Source organism: Andrographis paniculata, unplaced genomic scaffold (genome assembly GCF_009805555.1).
Source record: "Andrographis paniculata isolate CXL003 unplaced genomic scaffold, ASM980555v1 Contig57END, whole genome shotgun sequence".
NCBI lineage: Eukaryota > Viridiplantae > Streptophyta > Magnoliopsida > Lamiales > Acanthaceae > Andrographis > Andrographis paniculata.
In genome coordinates this window covers 429,608-453,912 of record NW_026137592.1, presented here as the reverse complement: position 1 = coordinate 453,912, position 24,305 = coordinate 429,608, and the positions used below count along the sequence as shown (strand labels likewise).

At 39.1% G+C, this 24,305-nt stretch overlaps 7 protein-coding genes across 17 annotated transcripts; 4 read left to right on the top strand and 3 right to left on the bottom strand.

The window, feature by feature from the left end:
- The first annotated feature begins 587 nt into the window (after positions 1-587).
- LOC127256878 (protein DETOXIFICATION 54-like) lies at positions 588-2,894 on the top strand. Its single transcript, XM_051283101.1, has 3 exons — positions 588-723; positions 819-1,691; positions 1,770-2,894. Exons 1-3 carry the CDS (start codon positions 670-672, stop codon positions 2,295-2,297), a joined length of 1,455 nt encoding a protein of 484 aa, XP_051139058.1. The 5' UTR covers positions 588-669; the 3' UTR covers positions 2,298-2,894.
- Positions 2,895-3,263: 369 nt separating this feature from the next.
- Positions 3,264-5,820, top strand: LOC127257407 (protein-tyrosine-phosphatase PTP1-like). Of its 6 annotated transcripts, none has more exons than XM_051283805.1 (7): positions 3,264-3,577; positions 3,956-4,018; positions 4,578-4,706; positions 4,798-4,920; positions 5,013-5,149; positions 5,247-5,337; positions 5,542-5,820. In XM_051283805.1, the coding sequence occupies exons 3-7, from the start codon at positions 4,635-4,637 to the stop codon at positions 5,578-5,580; spliced, it is 462 nt and encodes a 153-aa protein (XP_051139762.1). In that variant the 5' UTR covers positions 3,264-3,577; positions 3,956-4,018; positions 4,578-4,634; the 3' UTR covers positions 5,581-5,820. The 6 variants fall into 6 exon arrangements, with proteins under 6 accessions (XP_051139762.1, XP_051139766.1, XP_051139767.1 ...); XM_051283809.1 differs by lacking the exon at positions 4,578-4,706 and adding an exon at positions 3,770-3,850; XM_051283810.1 differs by lacking the exon at positions 4,578-4,706 and adding an exon at positions 3,700-3,850.
- Positions 5,821-8,229: 2,409 nt separating this feature from the next.
- On the top strand, positions 8,230-11,870 carry LOC127257278 (sucrose transport protein-like). The gene is made up of 5 exons (XM_051283658.1): positions 8,230-8,890; positions 8,985-9,752; positions 10,900-10,969; positions 11,085-11,128; positions 11,363-11,870. The coding sequence occupies exons 1-5, from the start codon at positions 8,411-8,413 to the stop codon at positions 11,543-11,545; spliced, it is 1,545 nt and encodes a 514-aa protein (XP_051139615.1). The 5' UTR covers positions 8,230-8,410; the 3' UTR covers positions 11,546-11,870.
- A 1,657-nt stretch (positions 11,871-13,527) lies between these two features.
- Positions 13,528-15,488, top strand: LOC127257443 (probable phosphopantothenoylcysteine decarboxylase). Its single transcript, XM_051283871.1, has 3 exons — positions 13,528-13,710; positions 14,479-14,826; positions 14,908-15,488. The coding sequence occupies exons 2-3, from the start codon at positions 14,482-14,484 to the stop codon at positions 15,196-15,198; spliced, it is 636 nt and encodes a 211-aa protein (XP_051139828.1). The 5' UTR covers positions 13,528-13,710; positions 14,479-14,481; the 3' UTR covers positions 15,199-15,488.
- A 102-nt stretch (positions 15,489-15,590) lies between these two features.
- Positions 15,591-16,906, bottom strand: LOC127257444 (dolichol-phosphate mannose synthase subunit 3). Of its 4 annotated transcripts, none has more exons than XM_051283875.1 (4): positions 16,772-16,906; positions 16,255-16,376; positions 16,025-16,136; positions 15,591-15,851 (listed from the first exon to the last, which is right to left on the bottom strand). In XM_051283875.1, exons 2-4 carry the CDS (start codon positions 16,350-16,352, stop codon positions 15,792-15,794), a joined length of 270 nt encoding a protein of 89 aa, XP_051139832.1. In that variant the 5' UTR covers positions 16,353-16,376; positions 16,772-16,906; the 3' UTR covers positions 15,591-15,791. The 4 variants fall into 4 exon arrangements, with proteins under 4 accessions (XP_051139832.1, XP_051139830.1, XP_051139831.1 ...); XM_051283873.1 differs by having other exon boundaries at positions 16,255-16,440; positions 16,772-16,872; XM_051283874.1 differs by having other exon boundaries at positions 16,730-16,867.
- Positions 16,907-17,260: 354 nt separating this feature from the next.
- LOC127256977 (protein SENSITIVE TO PROTON RHIZOTOXICITY 1-like) lies at positions 17,261-20,179 on the bottom strand. 2 transcript variants are annotated; one of them, XM_051283218.1, is made up of 3 exons: positions 19,696-20,179; positions 18,476-18,686; positions 17,261-18,397 (listed from the first exon to the last, which is right to left on the bottom strand). In XM_051283218.1, exons 2-3 carry the CDS (start codon positions 18,642-18,644, stop codon positions 17,433-17,435), a joined length of 1,134 nt encoding a protein of 377 aa, XP_051139175.1. In that variant the 5' UTR covers positions 18,645-18,686; positions 19,696-20,179; the 3' UTR covers positions 17,261-17,432. The 2 variants fall into 2 exon arrangements, with proteins under 2 accessions (XP_051139175.1, XP_051139174.1); XM_051283217.1 differs by having other exon boundaries at positions 17,261-18,686.
- A 144-nt stretch (positions 20,180-20,323) lies between these two features.
- On the bottom strand, positions 20,324-24,258 carry LOC127256978 (uncharacterized). Of its 2 annotated transcripts, none has more exons than XM_051283221.1 (7): positions 23,772-24,258; positions 23,468-23,629; positions 22,022-22,256; positions 21,352-21,574; positions 21,099-21,238; positions 20,600-20,842; positions 20,324-20,521 (listed from the first exon to the last, which is right to left on the bottom strand). In XM_051283221.1, the coding sequence occupies exons 1-5, from the start codon at positions 24,168-24,170 to the stop codon at positions 21,118-21,120; spliced, it is 1,140 nt and encodes a 379-aa protein (XP_051139178.1). In that variant the 5' UTR covers positions 24,171-24,258; the 3' UTR covers positions 20,324-20,521; positions 20,600-20,842; positions 21,099-21,117. The 2 variants fall into 2 exon arrangements, with proteins under 2 accessions (XP_051139178.1, XP_051139176.1); XM_051283219.1 differs by having other exon boundaries at positions 21,104-21,238; positions 23,772-24,257.
- Between the last annotated feature and the right edge of the window lie 47 nt (positions 24,259-24,305).

Here is a 24,305-nt window from a genome sequence, read left to right as displayed (position 1 = left end):
AATTCCAAAATTTCGGGCTTCCTAATTGTAATCCCACTTTCTTGGCAGTTTATGAAGAAGATCAAAGGCGCCACTGTTCAGTTACTCATTCATTCTTCTGTGAAGTTACTACACACCAAACATACATAGGTCTTTTGTTGTCTCTGTATATTACCATCTTTCTCCCAACCCTATTTCTCTGTCTGAAAATTGTTTTCTTGCTTTATTTCTTTTTACTCTCATGTGTCCTTTCCAGCTGCAGAAACCCCATAAAAGCTCATGTCACGGTCGCCGCCATTACTAAAAGTTGACGCCTTTTTTTTGATCTTTATAAAATCCCCCTCTTTTGGCCTGCTGAAGCTAACCCAGCAAATAGCCCTGAAGATTAGTAATAATAAAAAACATTATTTACTACTGTCAAGATTCTTGTCCACACTGCACACAGAACAATGCTACGCTGCTTTGATGTCATCACTAAGACATTAAGTGAGAATCTTGAAAGCCAAGAGGGTTTATGAACCATCTTCAGCTTCTTGAGCTTCTCATTTTCTTGCCCCACATATGTTCATCTGTTCACAAACTTCTCTATTCATCTTCTATCTAAGGTGTTCTTGATCCGTTCAATTCATTTTCTGCTCGCCACATACCATATTAGGAAGACAAGAAAGCTGTTTCTCCAAACTTGCAAGAATGGCTGAAAAGGGCCCTGATTTCTACTCCCACAGAGTTCCTTCCAAGCCACAGGTAATTAAATCCTTATCAAAACCAGTGTTGTCCATTTGTTGATATATCTCTTACAGTGTCCACTTTTATTGGATTCAAACAATCTTCTTGCGAAGGTGGTTGCTGAGATGAAGGAGCTGTGGGCAATGACACTTCCCATAACAGCAATGAACTTTCTTGTCTATGTTCGAGCTGTTGTTTCAGTCTTGTTCTTGGGCAGGCTTGGCAGCTTAGAATTAGCCGGCGGCGCCCTCTCCATCGGCTTCACAAACATAACCGGCTATTCAGTTCTTGTTGGGCTTGCATCAGGGCTGGAGCCGGTGTGCAGCCGGGCCTACGGCTGCAACGATCTCGACCTCCTGTCGGCGTCTCTCCACAGGATGATCATCATCCTTTTAATGGCTATCATCCCCATTGGTGTCCTGTGGATCAATCTTGAGTCGATCATGGTGTTCATGGGGCAGGACAGGGAGATCACCTCCATAGCTGCAACCTATTGCATTTACTCAATTCCTGATCTCCTGACCAACACTCTGCTGCAGCCATTGAGGGTTTATTTGAGGTCACAGAGAGTGACCAAGCCCCAAATGTGGTGCACTTTGCTGGCAGTGGTCTTCCACATCCCCCTCAACTATGTTCTTGTGATGGGGTTGGGGTGGGGGGTACCTGGTGTGGCTATGGCTTCTGTTCTCACAAATCTGCATATGATGGTCCTGATGATGGTATATGTCTGTTATTGTGGGAGATGGGAGTGGAAATGGAAAGCTGTTGGAGATGGAACATGGAAAGAGATCTTCCATCTGCTAAAGCTTGCTGTTCCTAGCTGTGCTGGGATATGTCTTGAGTGGTGGTGGTACGAGATTGTCACCGTGCTCGCCGGATACTTGCCCGATCCTAAGCTTGCCGTGGCGGCCACTGGGATCATGATTCAGACCACTAGTCTTATGTATACAATCCCTATGGCCTTGGCTGGATGTGTCTCAGCTAGGGTAAGACTTTTTTCAAATATCCCCTAATGTTCTTATGAATTACTATGATTTATGATCATTCTTGATGAATTCTTGCAGGTGGGGAATGAATTGGGCGCAGGCAGACCATACAAAGCCAAATTGGCTGCAATAGTGGCATTAGCTAGTGCATTTGCAATAGGGCTGATCAATGTGGTTTGGACAGTAGTGTTTAGGACAAAATGGGGTGGAATTTTCACAAAGGATGAGATGCTGAGATCCCTTGTAGCATCAGTTCTGCCAATAATAGGGCTGTGTGAGCTCGGGAATTGCCCGCAGACCACCGGCTGCGGCATCCTGAGGGGCACAGCCAGGCCGGCTGTTGGCGCCCGGATCAATCTTGGCTCATTTTACTTTGTGGGCACTCCTGTGGCTGTCGGATTAGCTTTCTATCTCGGCGTCGGGTTCCCCGGGCTGTGGCTAGGCCTGCTGTCGGCGCAGGCAGCATGTGCTGTTTCGATTCTTTATGCAGTGCATTGCACTGATTGGGAAGGTGAAGCCATGAAAGGAACCAGCTTGGAAATGGGAGGTAAGTGTGAACCTGATGAAGAGACAAAAGGGCTGTTGGTTGTAGAAGATCAGAGATGAAGGGAGCTTGGTATGTGTGGCTTTCCGTACGATTCTTGGAGATCACATTGTCCTCTTATTGCATCAAATCATGAATGATGAAAAGGGTTCAAGATTTTGGGAATTTTGAGACGTGGGGTTATGTAAACGTGTTATCAGTAATATTATGATTCATAGTTGGCCTAAATCAATGTGATCGATCTATATTCGAACCTGAATTCAAATAAAAATGGTGTATGATTTTTGAACCTTGTTCAATGGTGGCAATCCAAATACAATAATGTGGATATGGATTGAAGAGTGGTTGTCTATGAAGCAAAGGTGTCGGATGCATAGTGGCTAGTTTGTTTTTTAGTGAATCAGTGGGATTTTTTCTTAGGACAAGTGCCAAGTCTAGGAAAGGGCAGTGTAGTAACTTGGTGGGGCTCATAACTGTGACACATCTCGAAAGGGGGCTTTAAAGATTTGATTTTAAAGGATAGTGCTCTTAATTCTGATACACCAAAGTTTTGTCTTGTTCGGAAGATTTGCAGTTGTTACCTGAATTTGATGACCCTACTTGGATGGAAAGCCTTCACTATTAGCCATTCCTTTTTTGCAAGTTTTGGAATATTGGATTTAATTCATGTCATCACCCTTTTTTCTTTAGGTCTTGTTTTGTTGTTTGGGATTGTATTTGCTTTGAATTTATATAAACTTTACTAATAATATGTGGAATATTTATATTATAAAATTAATTAAACATTTTATAAAAATTTTAAAGTTAGTAAGGGTGTGTTTGTTTGGGGGATTTTGTGGGATTTCTACTCTTCCCACAAAATTTTCCCTCCAAAAATATCAAATCAAACATTTATTTTTTATTTTTTATATTATACTAAAAATCAAATCACATCAATTCTTATCTATATCATATCGTACAACCCAAAATCCAAACCCTCGAACAAACACACCATGTATATGATCACTAAAAAGAAAAAAAAAAAAAACAACCTCTATTACTGTTGAAAGTTACTGTGAGGGTCTTGCTTGCACCAAACGTCAAGTCACACGGTTCGCCGTAGTCGTGTCCGCTGCCGGCGTCTCGTCTTCGCGGTGGCCTTCGGCGTCGCCGTCGTCTTCCCTCCGTCTCCACGGTTTAGTTTTGGAATTTGAATATTGATGTGAACCGGGTCGGCATTTTTTCAGGCCGGTGACTTCGACGGTCCTGTCTACCCAGACGGCGGTTGGGGCCGGTCCGTGGTGTTCATCCCGTCGTCTTCGCCATTGCCGTGTCCTTTAAATCTCAGAGACTCCAATTTCTGGTAATCTCTCTTTTCCATTCCCGCTGACTCAAGTCGTATTATTTGTGATCAATGAATTTGTTTTCTTGATTGATTGTGCGTAATTTATTGAGTCCAATTGCTTGTCACATGTTTCAATCAAGCAACAGTGAATTACAATAAGAAGTAAGAACAGCTACATTGATATCTTGCCATGTATGTTAATTAGCTCAGCCCCCAGCAATTCAGCAAAGTAATTAGGGAATCAAGGAATAATGTTGTTCCACATGTTGCTGAAGATGGATCAGAGATACAGTTAAGCTATTTAGAGGGGCTAAACAACTCGGTTTTGTAAATCTTGATCAATATGTGGTTAATTTTTGATATGTTTATAATAATCATACTGCACTTATATTGCAGGTTGACTTAGAAAAATCTTCGAGGTGTCTTTTTCTTGCATCTTATGGGCCCAAAAATGAGCAGGTGAGCCGAAGTTATATTCTTACATTTATTATATATGAGATGGAAGTATGATTTCCTAAAGAATTCCTCAAAGCTCAGCAGATATGACAGTTTTAAGTTTTTCTGTTCACCAGGATATGCAAATTTATCAATTTATGATTTATCAATCGATTTCAAATTTAAATGAAAATTATGAATTTGGTAATTCAGTATTTGAATATATGCTAAATTCAATCTTTTGTACACCCTGTGCTACAGCCTACTGGTTTTGGCATGTTTTCTCGTGTCTATTTGATGTTGTTATTTAATAGTACTGAAAAGAATACTAAGAAATCACATTTTGACCGTGCTCGCACGTACGTCTTGGGGTTAAGGGTTGGTAGGATTCGGCCGGTAGGGTGATGCATTGCAGGCAGATCTAGAGTTAGGGTTGGTGGTAGAGTTGGGTTGACCTTCAGCCAAACCAAACCAAACAGAGCCTAATGTAATAATAATGCTTGGTTTATCTATTGATATGGCCTTCTGAAATCTGTTTCTCTCTGCTCTGGGTTTATTATTATTATTGTTATTGTTTTTGCAGCAAAGCAACTAACTCAAGGTTCCATTGCCATTTGCCACAGATTTGTTAAGATAAGAAATGATGCTACAGAAACACCATTGCTTTGTTGTCATTGTGATCACACTCACCCAATTGCTTGTTGCTAACTGTGTGCGCAATCTTGGAATAGAATCCTCCTTCTATAAAATGAAATTGCTATTACAGACATCTGATCTGATCTGATGGAGTTTTGGTAATGCAGATAGTCTTCCAACTCCGAGCAGAGGATGAGGAGGATGGAGGTAGAGAGTTTGGATGCAAATGCATCAGTTTCAACCTGGAACAACCAATAACAAATGCTTCATTAATCATGCGGTGTTGGCAAGTCAGGCAACTAACCATCTACCGACCTTTGTGCACTTGATCTAACATATGCAGCGATTTATTTTATGCAATGCGATGCGACTGCTTTTGCAGGGAGAAGAGCCGCCGCCTGATTCGGCTTTGAACACCACCCAGTGTCCTGAATGGCCAGATGATGGAGTTGTAGCATTAATGATTAATGCTCGTTCTTATCGTCTTAGTGATACTGAACCATTGATTGTGCATATAAGGTCTGCTTTCAAAATGTGATTGATTTACTATATATAACTATCCTAGAAATAGATTTTTTAGTTGACAGACTTGCGTTGTGTTCCTCTTCTCTTGCAGTGCTGGTGTTGGTAGAACTGGAACAGTTATCCTCCGTTGTGTTGTCGTCCCTGTCGGAGTCGGGGATATGTCCAATTTGGACCAAACATTGGTAACAAATAAATTTTTTGTTATGATATATTTAGTATATACTGTAAGAGTAATTAAAGAATATGCTTCAATAAGATCAGACTGACTACTTATTTTGTGTGTTCACAAATTTTACTGCAAAATAAGTTATGAGTTAGTATTGTTTTAAACACCACACCAGGCAATCTTCTTCACTCTTTGGCTTGCTTGCTTGCTGTCTCTGCAGGAACTCGACCTCTCTCGCTGCACAGAAAGACCTCGATGACCTGTTGGCCAATGGGACACAATGATTCTTGTTGTTCGATTGGCCAAGACATCACCTCTCATCTGATCTGAATAAATCTTAAGCTAAATTCACAGATAATTTAGCAATGGTTGTCATTCCCGTTTGGGATTTATACTCTGTATGCTGTGAACAAAAAACATTGGTGGCTCTTTCTTGGTGAAACAATCTAATATAATCAAATCAATCCTAGGTTGTATGAATGAATCAATCTAAAGATTGGTGGCCCTTTCCTCCTGGTTTTAATTTATACCACTGTGAGATAATTCCATGGCTGAGTTTGCTGCAGGCTGATGGTGATGATGAAAATGAAATACAATAAATGATGATACTGTTCTGTCTGCACAATCTTCCAACAAAGGTAATTTCATTTCATTTCATTTCAATGTAATATGACTATGATGATGCATAATATTTCATTGCATACTGAATCCTGATTTCATTTCTGGACCATCTTCAAAATCCTGTGTCCTTGTTAGCATCTGCTGTCACGTCACCTCCAATGTCCTTTTTCTGTGAAATTACCAAAATGGGCACCTGTTTTGTGTCAGAAACTGGCTCTCTCACCAGCATATATGTCCTTTTGTGCCCACTTCTCTCTGCCATACATACATACATGTCTTCATTTGTAGCCCTCATGGATACCAATTGCCACCTCAGTTTTTATTTTTTTTCTATATTTTATTTTACAATTCTTGGTTTCTATTTATTTTATTTCATTATCGGTTAAATGTAATAATTATTTATTTATTGATAAAGCACGTTTTCCCATAGTAAGAGTGATGGGGTACCTAAATTAGTCAGATGTCAGGCTAGTCTCAAGTAAATGCTTGCCTGCACCTTTTTTAACCACTCTATAATTATTTTATTCAGTTTTTGTTTTTGAAGTGCTCAAATTCTACATTATCCATTCTCATTTCCCATTTTATTTATTTATTTATTTTTATTAGCAGTAGATTCACACATTATTAAAAAAATAAAATAAAATAGTAACTATTATCGTTATACAGTCCATTTATTTTTTTTCTTCCTTTGTTGGTCACATACGAACTCTCTAAAATTTATTCCATTGAAAATATTTTAAATTGTGAATCCAACTTTGTATTTATTCCGGCGTAAGCACTCACGTCTCTACCTAAATATAATTTATTCCAATTTGCAATTTATAGCAAGAGTCGTGACGAAAACTAATTAGTTATTTTTAGAAATTTTAAAATTCATGTCACACACACTGCACACACACTATTATTATTTGTAAATAGATATATATATATATATACCTTGATTTTAGTTTATCACGTTTTTATATAATTATATTATTTTATTTTATTAATGGGATTGGCTATATTTTGTTATATTAACACAATGCAATTCGAATTTAAAAAATTGATAGATCAGTTGTAATAATTGTACACATGGAATAGGCTTGTGGATAGAATTATTCCAATATCCAAAATGTAATAATTAATTAAAGAAAAATAAATAAATATAAAGAAATAGCGTGTCGGTTGCTTAGATAACACAGAATTTTTTGTCGCTTTTTTATCACAAAAACACAAAATGCTGATTCGAATTAAATATCAACCACTCTTTAAATTATTTTAATAATATTTTTTTAAATTAGGTGATATATTAACAGTAGTTTTTATTCTTCCAGTTATTTCCTTTCGGCATATGATAATGTTACAAATATACTATATAGTTACGAATTATATTAAATAATTATCAATTATTGTAGACATTAATCTTTGGTGCATTTTGGAATTTACAAGAGAACCTTGTGACATGATTGTGCCCAATAAATATATATTCTTCCACTTTAATATATACCCACCTTTTGAAAATCGAGTAAAAATCTTCAAGACAAAACTGCTTGGTGGATCCCAAAAGGGTATAGTTGTAAATTCAGTTATGGAGTGGAGATTGAGGGGTTAAATCAAAATGTGAATAAGCTATATATATATATATATTAGTGAAAAATCGAATTTATTCAATAATTTTTGGATGGTGTGACATGATAATTAAATTATTATTTTAATATGTGGGGATTTGTAACTTGGATTATATAACACTCGCTTTTGACTTGGGTGTTGGTAAAGTAGGAATTTAATATTCTATTTATATATTATTACAAAATGAGACTGATGTGCAGTTGCATTTATTACTCGTGTAAATTTCAATATAACGTGAGTTCTTGATCAATTTTTTTTTTTTAAATAATAACAATACAACAATTTATTATAATAATAATTAAAAAAAGAAACCCATACTAATTTACATGTAGTCAGCAAGAGTTGAAAGAGAGGAGAAAATGGCGTCGTTAGAGCGGCAGTGGCGCGGCAGAAACGGCGCCGTTTGTTCCGCAGAGAGAAGATGAAATTAGAACAGAACAGAAGAGGCCAAAAGGGACGCTAACTGCCCACCACCATCCATTAATTTTTACTTCAGGAAACGAAAAAGCTGCCTTGAGGGTTGAATTACGAGTCCAAGAATTGATTTTTCTAACGCCAAATCGGCATATGGATAAGCACCCCACCCCACCCCACCCCCACCCCCCGACCACCACCCCACCCAGCTGGTTCGATATTATTCCCCGCCAAAACCATTATAAATACAGCAGGATCCCGACCCTCTTTCCGCATTCCTACCACTGTCCCAACCCACCCCCTGCACCTGCACCTGCACTTACACCTGCACGATTGTATACATACACCCATTGTACGTATAGGCCACGCCGACGGAAACAAACTGTGCCCAGACAAGGGACAAAGAGAGCTTAGCTTGCCTGCTTGCTTGATTAACTAACTGTTTGATGGAGACGACGGCTGGAGGAGAGGTGAAACCCAACGCTGATGCATCTTCTTTCCAGGTGCAGCACCAGCCACCGCCGGCGGCGGAGCCGATGAGGAAGATTGTCCTCGTGGCGTCCATCGCCGCCGGCATCCAGTTCGGGTGGGCTCTGCAGCTCTCCCTGCTCACTCCATACGTTCAGCTGCTCGGAATACCCCACACCTGGGCGGCATTCATTTGGCTCTGTGGACCAGTCTCCGGCTTGCTTGTCCAGCCCATCGTCGGATACTACAGCGACAATTGTAAATCTCGGTTCGGGCGTCGCCGGCCGTTCATCGCCGCCGGAGCCGGGCTCGTTGCCATGGCCGTGTTTCTAATCGGCTTCGCCGCCGATATGGGCCATGCCGCCGGAGATTCTCTCCAGAAACGAGCAAAGCCTAGGGCTATTGCCGTTTTTGTTGTCGGGTTTTGGATTCTTGATGTTGCCAACAATATGTTGCAGGTACGATTTGAATTTTTGTTTTTGTTTTTGTTTATAAATTTTAATTGGGATTTGATGAAATAGGGTTGGTAATAAATCGAATTGATGTTTTCAGGGGCCCTGTAGGGCACTGCTGGCCGATTTGTCGTGCGGCAGCGCCAAGAAGATGGGTACTGCAAATGCTCTGTTCTCGTTTTTCATGGCGGTGGGGAATGTTCTTGGCTACGCCGCCGGTTCCTACACCCATCTTTACAGGATCTTCCCTTTCTCCAAGACCACAGCCTGCGACATCTACTGCGCGAATTTGAAGAGCTGCTTTTTCATCTCCATAGCTCTTCTGATCACCCTCACCACCTTAGCTCTCGCCATTGTCGGCGAGACCACCCCGCCGGCGGAGATCCCGGAGACGCCTGAAAAGGGGGGGATTCCGGTGTTCGGCGAGCTCTTCGGCGCGCTCAGGGATCTTCCAAGGCCGATGTGGATTCTTCTTCTGGTCACCTGCCTTAATTGGATTGCCTGGTTCCCTTTCCTGCTGTTCGACACCGATTGGATGGGGAAGGAGGTGTACGGCGGGGAGGTCGGGGTGGGGAAGCTCTACGACCAGGGCGTACGCGCCGGCGCGTTGGGTCTGATGCTCAATTCGGTGGTGCTGGGATTGGCTTCGCTGGGGATTCAATTCGGGGCTCGTGGGCTAGGTGGGGTGAAGAAACTTTGGGGGATTGTGAATTTTGTGTTGGCGGCATCTTTAGCCATGACTGTCGTCATAACCAAGATCGCCGAGCACTCACGGCGGCACGCCGCCGACGGGACGCTGCTGCCGCCGGTGGCGGGCGTCAAGGTGGGGGCCCTGGTGCTTTTTTCAGTCCTCGGGATCCCTTTAGCTGTAAGTATATTGATTCTTAATTCAATCTTTGTTTGTTTTTTATGTTCATTACAATTGATGATTTCATACATCGAACAGTACTCACATGTGACACAAACCGCTGCATATTTTATGTTTTTATGTCGATTTCCACCAGATTTTCATAGGAATCTTTCTTTAAAACTTCTTGATTAATTATTAAATGTGAACTGAATATATTTACATGTCCCTATCAGAGTGATAGTGAAAGTTTCATCTCAGAAGCAGCCATGGGATAATAATATAAAACACAAATCTCTTTTTACAAGATTATGGTCTGATTTGGGATTAATCTGCAGTTAATGCTTAGGATTAGATTAGGGTTTCTTTTGGATGTTTCCAAAAATTGTCTAGCCACCCATATCTGCAATTAGGTTTACTGCTTACTCAAAAGTTCCCCTAATTAATTCCCTTGGGTATAAAGTATTAGCAAAGGGTATTTTCCAAGAATCTGGAACAGGAAAAAGTTCATTCATTTCTTTAATTAGTTTATTCATTTCTTGAGCGGGTATAATGTTTAAAAGAATAGTTTTTGTTCTTTCCAAATAAAAAGGCAGTGGCCATGTTAGGTGTATATATCTATCTATCTGTATTCATGCATGTATGATTAAAATCCCCGGATTCGTTGTTGAAATCATGATGGTCTTGTCTAAGCAGCAGCCATATCTGATCTACAGCAGTTAGGCACCTTTGAATGTCTCTTGTTGTAATGATTTCTTGAAGTGGGCACTTGTCAAGATTTAATTTTTGCAAAATATTTAACCGAAAAGGAAAAGAAGAGAAGATCACAGTTTGCAATTTGCAATTTGCTTTGCTTGTTATTTTAGTGGCAGGTAAGTTGGTTTCTTGAAGTTTAAAAAGAATCAGTATAGAAAACGAACACCATATTGTGTGGGACAACCACTTACTAGAAGTCTTGACTTTTATAAAAAACCATGATTAAAGCCATTCTTCCTTTGCTTTTTTTGTTCTCAAAATGGGTTGTTGGAGTGGCATCTTAACTGTTGTAGGGTTCTTTCTGTCACAACACAATTTGGCACAAACATTCTCACAGTGATTTGACTCCTTGACAAAAACATTACATCAGCCCTCATAATCTTTTCCTTAATTCTTTTTTTTTACTTTTCAGGTAACTTACAGCATCCCATTTGCCTTGGCCTCTATTTTCTCAAGTAATGCAAATTCAAAAGCTGGACAAGGTAACTTCAAGAAAACACACATAGATTCCAAGTGTATACTTGAATTTTTCTTCTGAATCTTGTTTGTGACAAGTAGGATTATAATTCTATCATTATTGTGTTATTATTCCTACAGGATTGTCTCTGGGAGTGCTGAATCTTGCAATAGTTATCCCACAGGTAATATTTTATTGGCTCACTGCCATAGTGGAGTTTTAATTTATTTTTCCAGTTGACTTTTGTCTCTCCATTTCTTTCAATAATTATATAAAGGGCCTTACTTTTACTTCCATGGATGCCATGATATACATCACAACATGGCATAAAGTTCAACTGGAATATATAGAAATCTCCATACATAGAATGGACCTGCATTCTTGATCTTTATTCTTCTACCTACCTGTCTATCTGTAGATGGTGGTGTCTGTGGCCAGTGGGCCATGGGACGACTTATTCGGAGGCGGCAACCTCCCGGCATTCGTCTTGGGAGCGGTGGCAGCCGCCGCCAGCGGCATCTTAGCCATCGTATTGTTGCCAGCACCACCTGCTGATGCAGCGGCAGCTACCAAGGCCATGTCAGCAGGAGGATTCCATTAAAGAAGAACAACAAAAAAATAAAATGTTTGGGAATGAAGCAATCCTTCCTCAAGGTTTCTCTTCCAGCCTAGTTTTGTGTTTTATAATGGGGCTTGTAATTTTTGTGATCATATATATATCCATATATATATATATATATATATACAGCTGCTGGTGCTGTCGTAAAGACCATGGCCATAGCCCATAGATGTTTGCTGTGCTAAGTGTGTGTGTGTTTGTGAAGAATCTTATGTAATGATATGTTGGCAAAGATCATATATATGCCCCAACGTGGCTTCTGATCTTTAACAGTCGATTATGAAAAGGTTCTTGAAATTGCTGTGGACATTTTTTTTTAGCGACTTCAGTTCGAATTGTAAAGCACCGGACACAAGGAACCGCACCGTACCATATAACGGCAATATATATATATATATATCCATATATGTAGAAAACCCAATCAAATCGTCTTCCTCGCGATTGAACCTCGAAATGATGGCGATTGTTTTGAAAGTAGTTCTGGTTCCGCCCAGGTCGATGGTTGCAGTACTTGTTGCGTTCTGTTTCTCGTTCAATTTATCGGAGTTTCGTGTGAGGGACACGTATTCGTTGGTGACGTATATTCCAATTTCCAATCGAAGCTGGGAGTAGAGTTCAAGTGGAGCACGGCGGCTGGATTCATGGAAGGTAAAGCCACTAAACATCTCATCGCAATTATTATTTGGATATGGAATCGAGACTAGCGTTTGAAATAATTGTAGGCTGTACAGCGATTTGAATTGATAAGCATCAGGATTGGGAATAACTATATCTAAGATAATGGCAATGGCGCACGCTTTGCTGAAATCATTTATCATTACCATACAGAGCTCCAATCGTAATCAGGAAATGGAGATGAACATTGAACTTGCAAATTTATAACCAAAGCATGAAATATGGTAGAAGGATTCTTTGACTCTGGTTCTTCTTTATTTAGACTATGGAACCATTGTTAGACATGTGCAAATATATATATATGCAGTTAAGCAGGAACTCTGCTGGTAGAGTTTGGACAATGCTACTTGTTATGCAGTTAAGCATGATTAATTATTAGTTATGAAATTTGGTCTCATTTTCCACTCTTTTTCTTCTTGCTATTATATACGAGTTTCACCTTTTGTTCTTGTCCCCTTAGCTTATTTGAACACTAGTGTTGAAATAACATTCAGTAGCAAAATGTGGGCATATTGGATTGGATGGATGATTTCCTACCACTTGAAAGTATTGCAGAGATTTAGAAACTTGTCAAAAATGAGATGGAAGTCATTTTAGTTCAATTAATACATAGTGGAGAAAATTTAATGGTGGCTTCGCTGGCTGGCTGGCTGGCTGTTGGGTTCAGATTTGTGAAAGTGATGGTTAGCATAATTGGTTGTTTGTTTGTCTAGGTTGGCTGCTTGGGTTGCTTCACAAATTAATAATTCTTGATTGGCTAATGTGACTTAAGATTATTCGAAGCTAAGGCAGCATTAGTGAATGAGACCATCTGCAAAATTAAATTAGTAAAATAATGTGGATATATATTATATGTAGAAAATATGTAAATAATATTTTAAATATAAAGTTAAGAGCTGTATTTTCACTTTAGAATTAAATTTATTTGGACAACAACTGTATTTTATTATAGTACTGTAATAAATATTTATTAGTAAAAAATAATATGATAAATTTAATATATAGCTGCCACGGTGCCACCACACCAATAGTTTTATGATCAAATGAAAAATCGAAGATTCACTTCAGATAACGAAGGAACCGAAACTGAACCGTGTAGATATGCAAGAATGCATTTGTTTTGGAATAATAAGATGGATAGGAAACATGGGCTTATGGGCTGTGGTAATAAATGGACCTTGAATGTCCATAATATTATGATATGGGCCTCCTAATATGCCAATGCCCAATTGTCAGAAGATGAAAAAATGTTGATTAAGCTAAATACACATTAATTATATACATTAAGAAAAGCCTTTACAGTTTACAGAGAAATTCAAACGCTGCTTTTATGGCGCAGCTTCGCATCAATTTATGATGGTCCTTGAAACGTTTGCATAATTAGTTGGCAGATCAGTCAAAATCCCGCTCCCCAATTCGGAGGCCATATTTCATTCCTTAATTGTGGGTTTCGCTGCAAATCTTGTTTCAAGGTAATTCCTTTCTAATTCTTTGTATTCCGGGAGTGCGAGTGGTTGATTCACTTGATTTTGGTATTTTTCTTGCTTCCCTTTGATCTGCTGTTTACAATTGTCCTTTTCCCGTCATGGTTTTCTCTGTGAATTTTGTTTCAAGATCGTAGTCCTTGTTTTTGGGGGGTTTTAGGGGATGGTGAAAGGTTTGATCTTATTTTTGCAGTTTCTGTATTTGGGCTTTTTCTGAAGTTTTAGTTTTCATGTTGGAGAATTATATCACGTATACATACACACATGTATGTATATGTTTCAATTTCTTCGCTAGAAGTTATTCAAGTGCGAATGTGGTTAACTTCTGGTTGCTGAAAGTAGTTTTGTGTTGAAGTTCAGTATTACAGATAACTGTAAGCTCTTTATCTATGAAATTGGCTAATCCATGGTTTAGTGCTATTTGGTTGACGCATTAAATACTTTTTTGCGGAAAAAAAGATGAGAAAAATCCAGGAAGTTGTTGTAATATAGACTTCTTGCAAAAATAAAACAAAATCTGCTTCTACAAACCTTAATGTTCTTGCGTTTTCTGGCCATGATTTTTAATCCCTTTTGTCGGTTGCTTGCATCACTTTTGGGGAAACAGTGAAGAATCTTACGGTTAAGAATGTTCTTTCCCAAGTTGTCATCTCCTCACTTATAACTGGACATTCTGGTCTAGCTTGTGGCAATAAATTAGCTGTGATCTTCTTTGGAATGTCCGCCACATTCATGTTGCTGTTGGATTCTTTGTAGGTTATGGCGTCTTCCAAACCCACAAACACAGATTTGAGTTTATATCAAGTAAGCAATGGCTCGAAGAAACCACACATTCTCCTTGCAGCCAGTGGAAGTGTGGCTGCGATAAAATTCGCTAATCTTTGCCATTGTTTTTCTGAGTGGGCTGAAGTCAAAGCAGTTGTGACCAAGGCATCACTCCATTTTGTAGACAGGGCGGCGCTACCCAAGGATGTGATTCTCTACACGGATGAGGATGAATGGACGAGTTGGAATAAAGTAGGCGATACAGTGCTCCACATTGAGCTACGAAAATGGGCTGATATTATGATCATTGCGCCGTTGTCGGCCAACACTCTTGGCAAGGTATCGATATCTTGGGTTGAGGTTTTTGTGTGTTCTAATTTTTGGGAATTTTGACTCATGCCCATTTCTTCGTGTTAATAGATAGCTGGAGGTTTGTGCGATAACTTGCTGACTTGTATTGTTCGGGCATGGGACTACAGCAAACCTATATTTGTGGCGCCGGCAATGAACACATTTATGTGGAACAACCCTTTCACCGAGCGCCATCTCATGGTTATCGATGATCTCGGGATTTCTCTTATCCCACCGGTGATGAAGAGGTTAGCCTGCGGTGACTATGGAAATGGCGCCATGGCCGAGCCTTCTCTGATATACTCAACGGTGAGACTGTTCCATGAGAATCGCGAAAAGGCAGGCGCAAGTGATGCTTAGTGTTTGTTTATCTTTTAGGTGAAAACTGGAACTTGTGTCATCCCGACTTTGTCGACTGTCTAGATGATGAACTTAAATTCAAGCTTGATTATGAATGTGTTGTTTTTAACTTATGGACGTATTAGAGAAGTCAAAAGTTTGCTTTATGCCACATGTCGTGTTTATATAGCTGTAGTTAAGAGTTTTTCGAGTCGATCTACTTGAAAGATCGTCTTGAAGTTTGTTCGAGTTCAGTTAATTGTAATAATAAATCAAGCTCAAATTTGAGCTTGAGCCGAGTTTGAAGATGAGATACTCGACTCGATTGAACTAAACAGGATGTAATAATAGGATTTAAGAATACTACTTTGAAGCTCATATGGTAGAAACAAAACAATTTAGAAACAAAGACAGCCATAAAATCGATCTCTATTGCAAGGAACTGATATCCAAAAATATTAATTCTATTGCTTACAAGTTAAATTTCATCTCTACAGTGCCAAATCCAGTAAAAATAATTCCCCCTTTGTCAAAATAACACACCTTTTATAACTGTAACAACATTCGGCAGCTGTTACCAAATGTAAATATGTCCGTCCATCGCCCGGCGACGCTCAGTTCGAACCAACATCAACGCCTTTCTCCTTGAGGAATTCCTTTGCTTCAACGATATCCTACGCAGCAAATACATACTTTCCATAAACATTCAGAATCAGAATCAATGCAACCAAACAACAGCCAAAAAAATGGCAATTCTTTCCCGATCTTCAAATTTTACAGAGGCTTCATTCGAAAAAAATACCAAACAAAGAGTTGCAAATAAGGATTGATAAAAAGATTGAGCAACCTGTTGTAACAAAATGGCTTCTTGAGGGCAAACAGGAAAGTGCATCAAACCAACTCCAACCATTAACAGACCATAGCATCCGAGCGATACGACGAAGTAGATGGGCAGCTGCCTAGAAGCAGAGACAAGAAAGCACTGTGAATGATCATTCACCAAGAATGAAGATTCAGATTGCAGAATGCAAATTAATCAAGTCATAAAACCTATACAGAAAAGGCAGAAATGGTTACCATGTATAGCTCTTTGGAAGTATAGATGCTTGCAAAAGGCTAATCCAAACAGCCGACATGGCCACCAACAATGACATAATCTTCACAATGTGCTTCATTGGCTCTTCTATCTTAGAGGCAGCCTTTAAGAACATGTGCACAACATGTTTGATTAAATTTCTAGTGGAACAACTAATGGACGAAAAACTGCAAAAAATTTGACCATTCCAGCACTTAAGGTATCATTTCAAGCAAAAAGAGGTATGGATGGATACATGAAAACATATAAACCGTATTCGATCACAGCGCACATACTGTAAATTTCAATGTCTTATTCAGCTAAAAGAAACTAATTCGGAAGGAAATTCAAAGCCCTAGAGCATATACTCCGTCCACCGGATCGGCCGAGTCATTACAGGAATCAATTATTTCGAGCAAAGTTCGATTGAATTCACAGATGCTAATATTATTGAACAGAAAGCATCAAACATCATACCCTAGAAAAAAGCTAAATCCAATTTGAAGAAGACGATTGCACCTTAAGAGAAAGAGCTGACTGACGACTATTTGAAGAAGTGGAAGACGACGGCCGAGCGGAGAGGAGAATGGCAGAAAGCCATCGCCATTCGCCATAGCCGGCTGGATTTCGATCATCTTATTGGGCTGGACTTTTGCATAGTAATGGGCCTCGCCTGGGCCTCTATATTTTAAAGTTATTTACGTTTTTACATGACTTGAGGATGTAAAAGTATATGTATATATATGTTTTTTAAGTTTGAAGGTTTCGATTTTTTATTAAAATAATTTAAATATAATTATTTTTTAAAAAAAAGTATATATATATTCTTTTCGCAAATTTAACCTTAGTTTTTGTATTTTTCTTTTTAAACCATAGAACTCTTTGTTTCCAAAAAAAATAAAACTATCATATCATATTTTATTTTAATATCAAATTCAAAATCAAAATTTTTATAAGCCAATAAAAAGAAATATACCCTAAATTTGCCAAACTAAAAGAGCACATATATAAGCACTATAAATATATCTATGGGCTTGATCACTACTGTGAAGGTGAAGGAACAAACTGATGTCCAAGAACAAAACATGTCTGCAGCTAAACTTAAAACGACAAGAACCATCGACTTAAATAAAACGATGTCCAAAAAATCGTCCTCTTACTCTCAACTCAAATCTAACCATTAGTTACTCGGAGGGAAGCCGCCGCCGCCGCCGCCGCCCTCCGACAACATGAAGGAGAAGCTACCACCGTCGTCTTCATCGAAGTCGCGAAAATAAGGGAAGTCAGGCAATAAATAATCCGGAGAATCCTCCAAAGCTCCTCTTTCAACCTCCATAACATTTCCAGTAGCAGCTACACTCGGATCTACTACATTACCCAGTTCGCCGCGCTTTTCTTGATCGGATAATGTTCCGGCAGGTGGCTTAATTTCGTCGACAGGAATGGCGGGAGCATGGCCTTGAAAAAGAGCGACGTGCCCGAAAAGCTTATCCTTTCTCGAGAAGGTCGTGCCGCAGGAGCAGAGCCATTTATCTTTGCCGCAGTGCTTCTCGTGCGTCTTCAAATCAGCAACGACCGAAAACTTCTTCACGTTGCATCGATTACAAGTGTACTTCTTGTCGCAGTGCGTCCGCTTGTAGTGATTCTTCACGCAGAGGATCGTTTTCAGAGGCCGGAACTTCTTATGATCCTTGTTGCGTTTGCAGCCGACGTACGGGCACGAATATCTCTTGGCAAGACCTGTCGCTGTCCCCGAATCGGATCCCCGATTCGGCTTCGAAAGCGCAGCGATAGTTTTGTACTCGTCGCCGTGGCCTCTCATGTGCATCCGCAAGTTTGCGTCGCGTTTGAACCCTTTTCCACATACCGAGCAGAAATGCGTGTGCAGCGCGAGGATTTCTTCCTTCTCAAGTTGGAGGATTTCGTATGATCCCGGAGGTAGGTGCTCGCCTTCAGCTTCGTCGTCACTTTTCATGTCATGATCTTCGACCAGAGAGTTCTGTTTCGCCCCAAAAGAACTCGGGAAACCAGTTTGAGACAGATTGTTGACTTTGCTCGAATTTCCACCTGACTGATTCGTAATATCCATACGAGCTTCCTCCGGACGGGCGATGGTGTGGTTCACAGACGGTAAAAGACTTCCAGCTGTAGATATTAGTTGAACTATAATCGAAGTGAGCTCTGCATTCACCATAAGCTGTTGCTGAGCCAAAATGGCGTTACCTTGGCCAGGAACTTGCGTGCCTACCGCCTCTACCACATTGCGAAGCTCGCCGATCTTTTTCTCCAAGATCAACAGATTGTTCTGAGTTTGATGCGGATCCCATTTTTGCACTGTATTCAATCCGTTCAGCTTTTCTTTAGGATCGCACGTTTGCTCCTCGTTGTTCATGTTAGAAATGGACGTCCAAATTATTTGCTCGACGATCACACCCTGCAACACAAACGTTAACGGAATTATGATGTGTTTGAAGATGATGTTAAAAGCTAGTGTAAATCGAGTAGCGAAAATGTATAGATTCATTAAATGAACGGAGACAAGAAGATCACAGTCTCAATCAAGAGAGAAACCTAAGATATGTGTATATCAAAACACATTATAAATGTAGATGTTCGCGCGCGACAAAAGCCCCAGTTATCTTTCCATTTGTCGTCAACAGTTAGACTACAGCAAGAGAAAGAAAGCGCAATACAACGAAACATGGGGAATGCCAAAAGAAGATCGGAATCTTCAACATATATAGAAACTTAATAAATGTGCATTATCTAATGTTGTTTAGCTGCAGCCATTACTTATCGGAACGGGCATGGAGCCACGTCGCCACACCTTCATAGTTTCGCAAACAAGACGACAAAATCAGCTTGGAGTTCAACAACAACTTCCAATATCCGCAGTTAAGGAAGAAAGAAAGAGCCAAAATAGCACCATAACTATTATCATCAAAGATCAATAATAACTACAATTCAAGCTTTTCAAGATCCTAATTCAACAAATCATACATCAGTTCCTCAACCAGCAAATACCATGAATCTCCTCTCATTTACAGGACTAGGAACAGCAGCATAATCAAAAGCCAAAATAATAAATAAAACAGATAAGGAAAATAGAAAGATTTCATTTTTATGGTATTCCTGATTAAAATCCCTAAAATTCCCCCACATTTCCAGTCAATGCACAATTTACAGATCATTCCTTCTCTATATAAAATCCTTGTTGAAAATAATCAATAGGCTAGCTTTGGGCAAACCACAGTCAAGATTATAACTACACTTCACTTAATTGAACACATAAATCACACAAGAGCTACTCAAAACTATAATCTAGAGAGAATCACATCGCCAAAATAGATCTTCCCTAGCTGAAAAAACAGAGGAGGAATTGCAGAAGAACATATATTCAAGATACATCAGAAGAACAAGAACAGAAATCAGAAGAAACCCACCAAAGAAACGACCCAGATGATGATGCTATCCCCCTGGTGTGATTGCGAGCCGATGAATGAATGAGAGCTTTCAACAAGAAGAATGGTGTCAAATTCAACACAGATTATATATATATAGCTCCAGCTCAGCCTCTATTAATTTATTATATTATATTTTATTCCTCTTTTGTTCCTCTATGGATAGTCAGCACATAACCATAATTTTCTTTCATAATTACAATCACATAGACGCTTTCCAAATCCACCGTGGGACCCTTTTCTATTCCAACCCTGGTCATTGAACCTCATTAATTAGTGGGATCCACAGGCATTTATGGGTTTGTTAACTTTAAATTATTCTGAGATTTATTGGGGGTAGGTGGGAGGGTGGGTGGGGGTGCCCACCACACTGGATGCTCCCCAAGCGCCCAAGCAGATATCCTTGAAGGAACACTGCTGAATGTGACTAAAATTCAATCTTGAAATCAAACTCAAGGGCTGTACTTGTTTGTATGTATGTATGTATACACAGTAAAATTTCTTTTCATTAATCAAGAATCTAGCAAAAGGAGCAAATTCACAGAGTGTGACTAAAATTCAATCTTGAAATCAAACTCAAGGGCTGTACTTGTTTGTATGTATGTATGTATACACAGTAAAATTTCTTTTCATTAATCAAGAATCTAGCAAAAGGAGCAAATTCACAGAGTGTGAAATATGGAAAGTGTTGTTGAATCAATGGTGAAGGGACAAGAAATACTAAACATTAAGCTTATGGCAAGGCCAATACGGTTCTATATTTCTTCTTTGGCGGCTGCTGCCACAACAAGTTCAAGGAACTTCACCGCTGCAAATGTGAGAGATGTAAGAATGAAAATATGATGAACCTTAATTCTTGTTGTGAGAAAAGAATGTAAAGACTTACCTCAATTCCTTTTTCAGAGATCTTAAGTTATTTGTGCACTGCAACTTGATAAGAACAAAGATTATTTCAAAAAACATATATGAAAGCGGGATTTCCATTTTTCAGACAGCTGCTCGGCTTCACATAGTCAATGGTGTTTAACCTTGTTGCAACTGAAGTTCATTAGTCCCAGGTTTGTCGCAAGAACCCATCTTAGTTTTGTAAGGAAACACAAACTCATCTAAACTGGGCGGCTCAATGCATCTGTATATGGGAAAAGCACAACAGAAGAAAACATGTTTATACTTAGTGAATAGGGCTAATAAAAGATTTCTAAAATCTCCAGTAATGGAATGAGCTCAAGAAATAAAACATCAGCTTCAGTATTTTAGCACAAGTCTATGATGTTTAACAAAACCTCAATGTTATACTCTATATCCAAATTATGTCTGCTCCCTTTGGCTAAAAGGGTTATAGGGAACAGCAGAAAATATTTGTGCTTCAAACAGCAAAGTATTACCTTACCTTCTGAATGAGAACTATAGGCATTTGAGATCCTGAGCTTTACTCAAAAGGTCCATAAAATTGGATAGAATTACTGAATCATTCCTCCCATCTCTTCTAGCTAGCCACTGCTCCTCAATCTGCACATTAACATCCCTGAAAGATGCAATCCACACCAAGAACGAATGTTACCAGGTAATTGGTCAGTGAGGAAGGCAAGAGAATAATGCTAAAGCATGAAATACATTTTTTTCACTTAAGGTGATTACCTCTTCAATGAAAGAACATCATAATTTCTTCGCAGAAAATCAGCATGTTTTGTTAGGGCATCCTGTGCATATTGTCTACCAACAGTTCTCACGCTGACAGCACTAAGTAAGTTTTCCAAAGACCCATGCTTCTTCAAGAGCTTCAAAGCAGTCTTTCGACCAAAACCAGGGGCAAGATGCTGGATGCCGGGGACACCATCTATTTCATCACCTAAAAGGCATCCTGACAACCAGGAGCATGTTCAGATACTAACACCAACAATGCATTTATTTATCTATGTATATCATCACCTAGGTATTTCTTTAATTTGTTATGATACTACTGTTTCAGCTAAATCTCTGGCTCATGGTTGTTTGTAACACAACGTATTGAAAAGAATACATATCTAGCAGTCAATTTTATAAAAATTAGATCTACAGATCATGAATAATTTTATGCATGCCATTTGAAATATATCCCAAATTCAGTTTATTTATATTGATTTTCAGGGAAAAAGATATGACCCTAGTTGTAGCTACTTTTGAGAGTCATAAAATTATTGATTGTAGCAGCGTCAAATGGTGCTCGGATTCTAACCCCTCATACTTCATGGCATTTCATTCAAGCTTATGATGAATAATCCTAATACAATGCGCTTAAACCTGCAACGAGGTAGTGCAAAACACTTACTTAAGCTCAAATCACACTCGGGGTCACAGTTGTACTGAGCTATGTAGTGTTTTAGGGTGTAAAAGGACCACCTATCCAGCTCCTGAACAGGTATAACCATCTGAACATCTTCTGATATCAGCTGCTTGAAATCCTTGTCAGGGGAAGCGATTACAGCTCGATACCCCTTTACCAGAACTTGCTGAACAAGTGACGCAACAACATCATCTGCTTCATGCTCATCAACCTTCACAACCTGCAAGAAGCAAGATTGATAATTCAAGTAGTCAATAAGCTAGTTGTAAGTTCTAAGGTAGGATATTAAACTTCATGATGGTTACTTTTGCTGTTAGAACATTGACGAATAATGAAACTTGCATGGAGAGAACATTGACAAATAATGAAACTTGCATGGAGGAACTAAGACCAAATACACAGAGAAATTCATCCTTTACGTCAAGTCTGATACTGATAGTATAACACAGGTTCTTATTTCGAGGTCACTTTCCCATGATGACTAGGAGCAGGCAAACAAAAAATCCACATTGAATTTCTGATATCAACATCGAGTTTCTCATGGAGTTTTATGATTAGTATAGGAAATGAACAGAATGAAGCCATGTCTACGCCTTGCTTGGTCCCCCAGTACGGTGAAGGTTGGGCAGCATGTCCTGAGTGCCAGGCTACGGGATGATTGAGCAACTCAAGTAAAGCCAATAAGAGCTGGTCAAAAGTGAATGCTTCAAATAAACTGGCTACAGTAATTTACACCATATTGTCTTCTAATAGATATGAATCCTGAAGTGTCAGACATGCCACCAAAAACACTTAGATGTTCTAGTTTCATAATGTAGAACTTAATCAATCAACCAGTGTACTTAAGCTTTTATTTGATCTTCTGTCATGTACTTGATTTCTTAGCACAGACCATATCTTCGGAAAACAACTTAATCTCCGATAATATCATGTGCACTTTGGTGACGAAACTTCTAGCAATGGCTCTCGGAAAAACTACCATAACTTAAAAGTCTAGTCCAGACCTAAAATTAGCCTAATTCATCTCAAGTTTTATAATTTTACAAAATAGAGTCATACTTTACGTTTTGGATGCGCATTGTTTGTATGTTAAAAATGGTAAACGTAGCATGAGATGCATGTTGTCTGAAGCAGATAAAGAATATTCATAAGTATAGACAAGTTATGGTCCCTTCCACACTGCAAACAATGTTTAGTAACACCATTAGATTGCATATAGAAATAGGCAAAAACTTACAAACAATCATACGGTATAAAGATATCGGGTGCATCATTGTTCAATTAGAAAATACTGAAACTTCTAACTGCTATCACCCCTCCACAAATACTGTCAATAACCTCACTGCAATTCTCAGCCTCAAATGTTTGTAGAACTACAAGTCTACAACTTTGAATAGATAATCAATAGATTTGAGGTTCGTCGCAACTCACCGGAACATTGCATTTGTGGAGAAAATCCAAGACATGTTTATGGTGCCCTCTCCTTGGAATACTTTCAGCAGCATGTAACCTTCGCTTGGTTTTCCTTCTGTTCATTTTATACGATGGTAATAATTGCCTTCGATAGTCGTTGCCTCTTTCCCCATCAAGAACCTATTAATAGAATCATTTATCAGTCATTCACGATAAAGATGTAAAATAGAACCGTCGTGCAGATGATGATCAAAATGCAAACATTTCGTCACCATTTTCATAGAATTGGCCACATCCATTCTCTTACAGACAAGGCACTTACAGCTATGACAGGTTCGTTGAGGCTGACTCGGGAAAAGAAAAGGGAAATCCAATGAGCGAAAGAGCGCAGGCTAGGAGTGCTCCCTTTATAGCACAACGGATTAACGTCCAAGAAAAACACTCTTTCCTTTCTTGGTATGTTCCCATGGGGATTGCTACAACTATTAGAGCCCAAAGTTTCTCTGTTTTGTGGTGGAGGCCAATGGGTGTCATCATTCAGAGGTGATTGACTACAAGACGATGGAAATGGGGATTTCATGAGTTTCCATGGTTTTTCCATTAGGGTTCTTGAATTTGGAAGTGAAATGAGAAGGGGTAGGCTGTGAGATGTGGGGAGCTTCGAATAAACCCATGCAAATTCAAAGCTAGAAGCTCGACCTACTTGTTGGTAGGAAGCCATGGAAATACAGTCACAGATAACTCGAGCTCCAACTCCGATCGAATTTGAAAACCCTTTCTTTCTTGTGGGTAATATTTTTGTTTTTTTATGTTTTCTAATAAGTACTGAAGTAGAAAGGTTAATTACATTATAAAA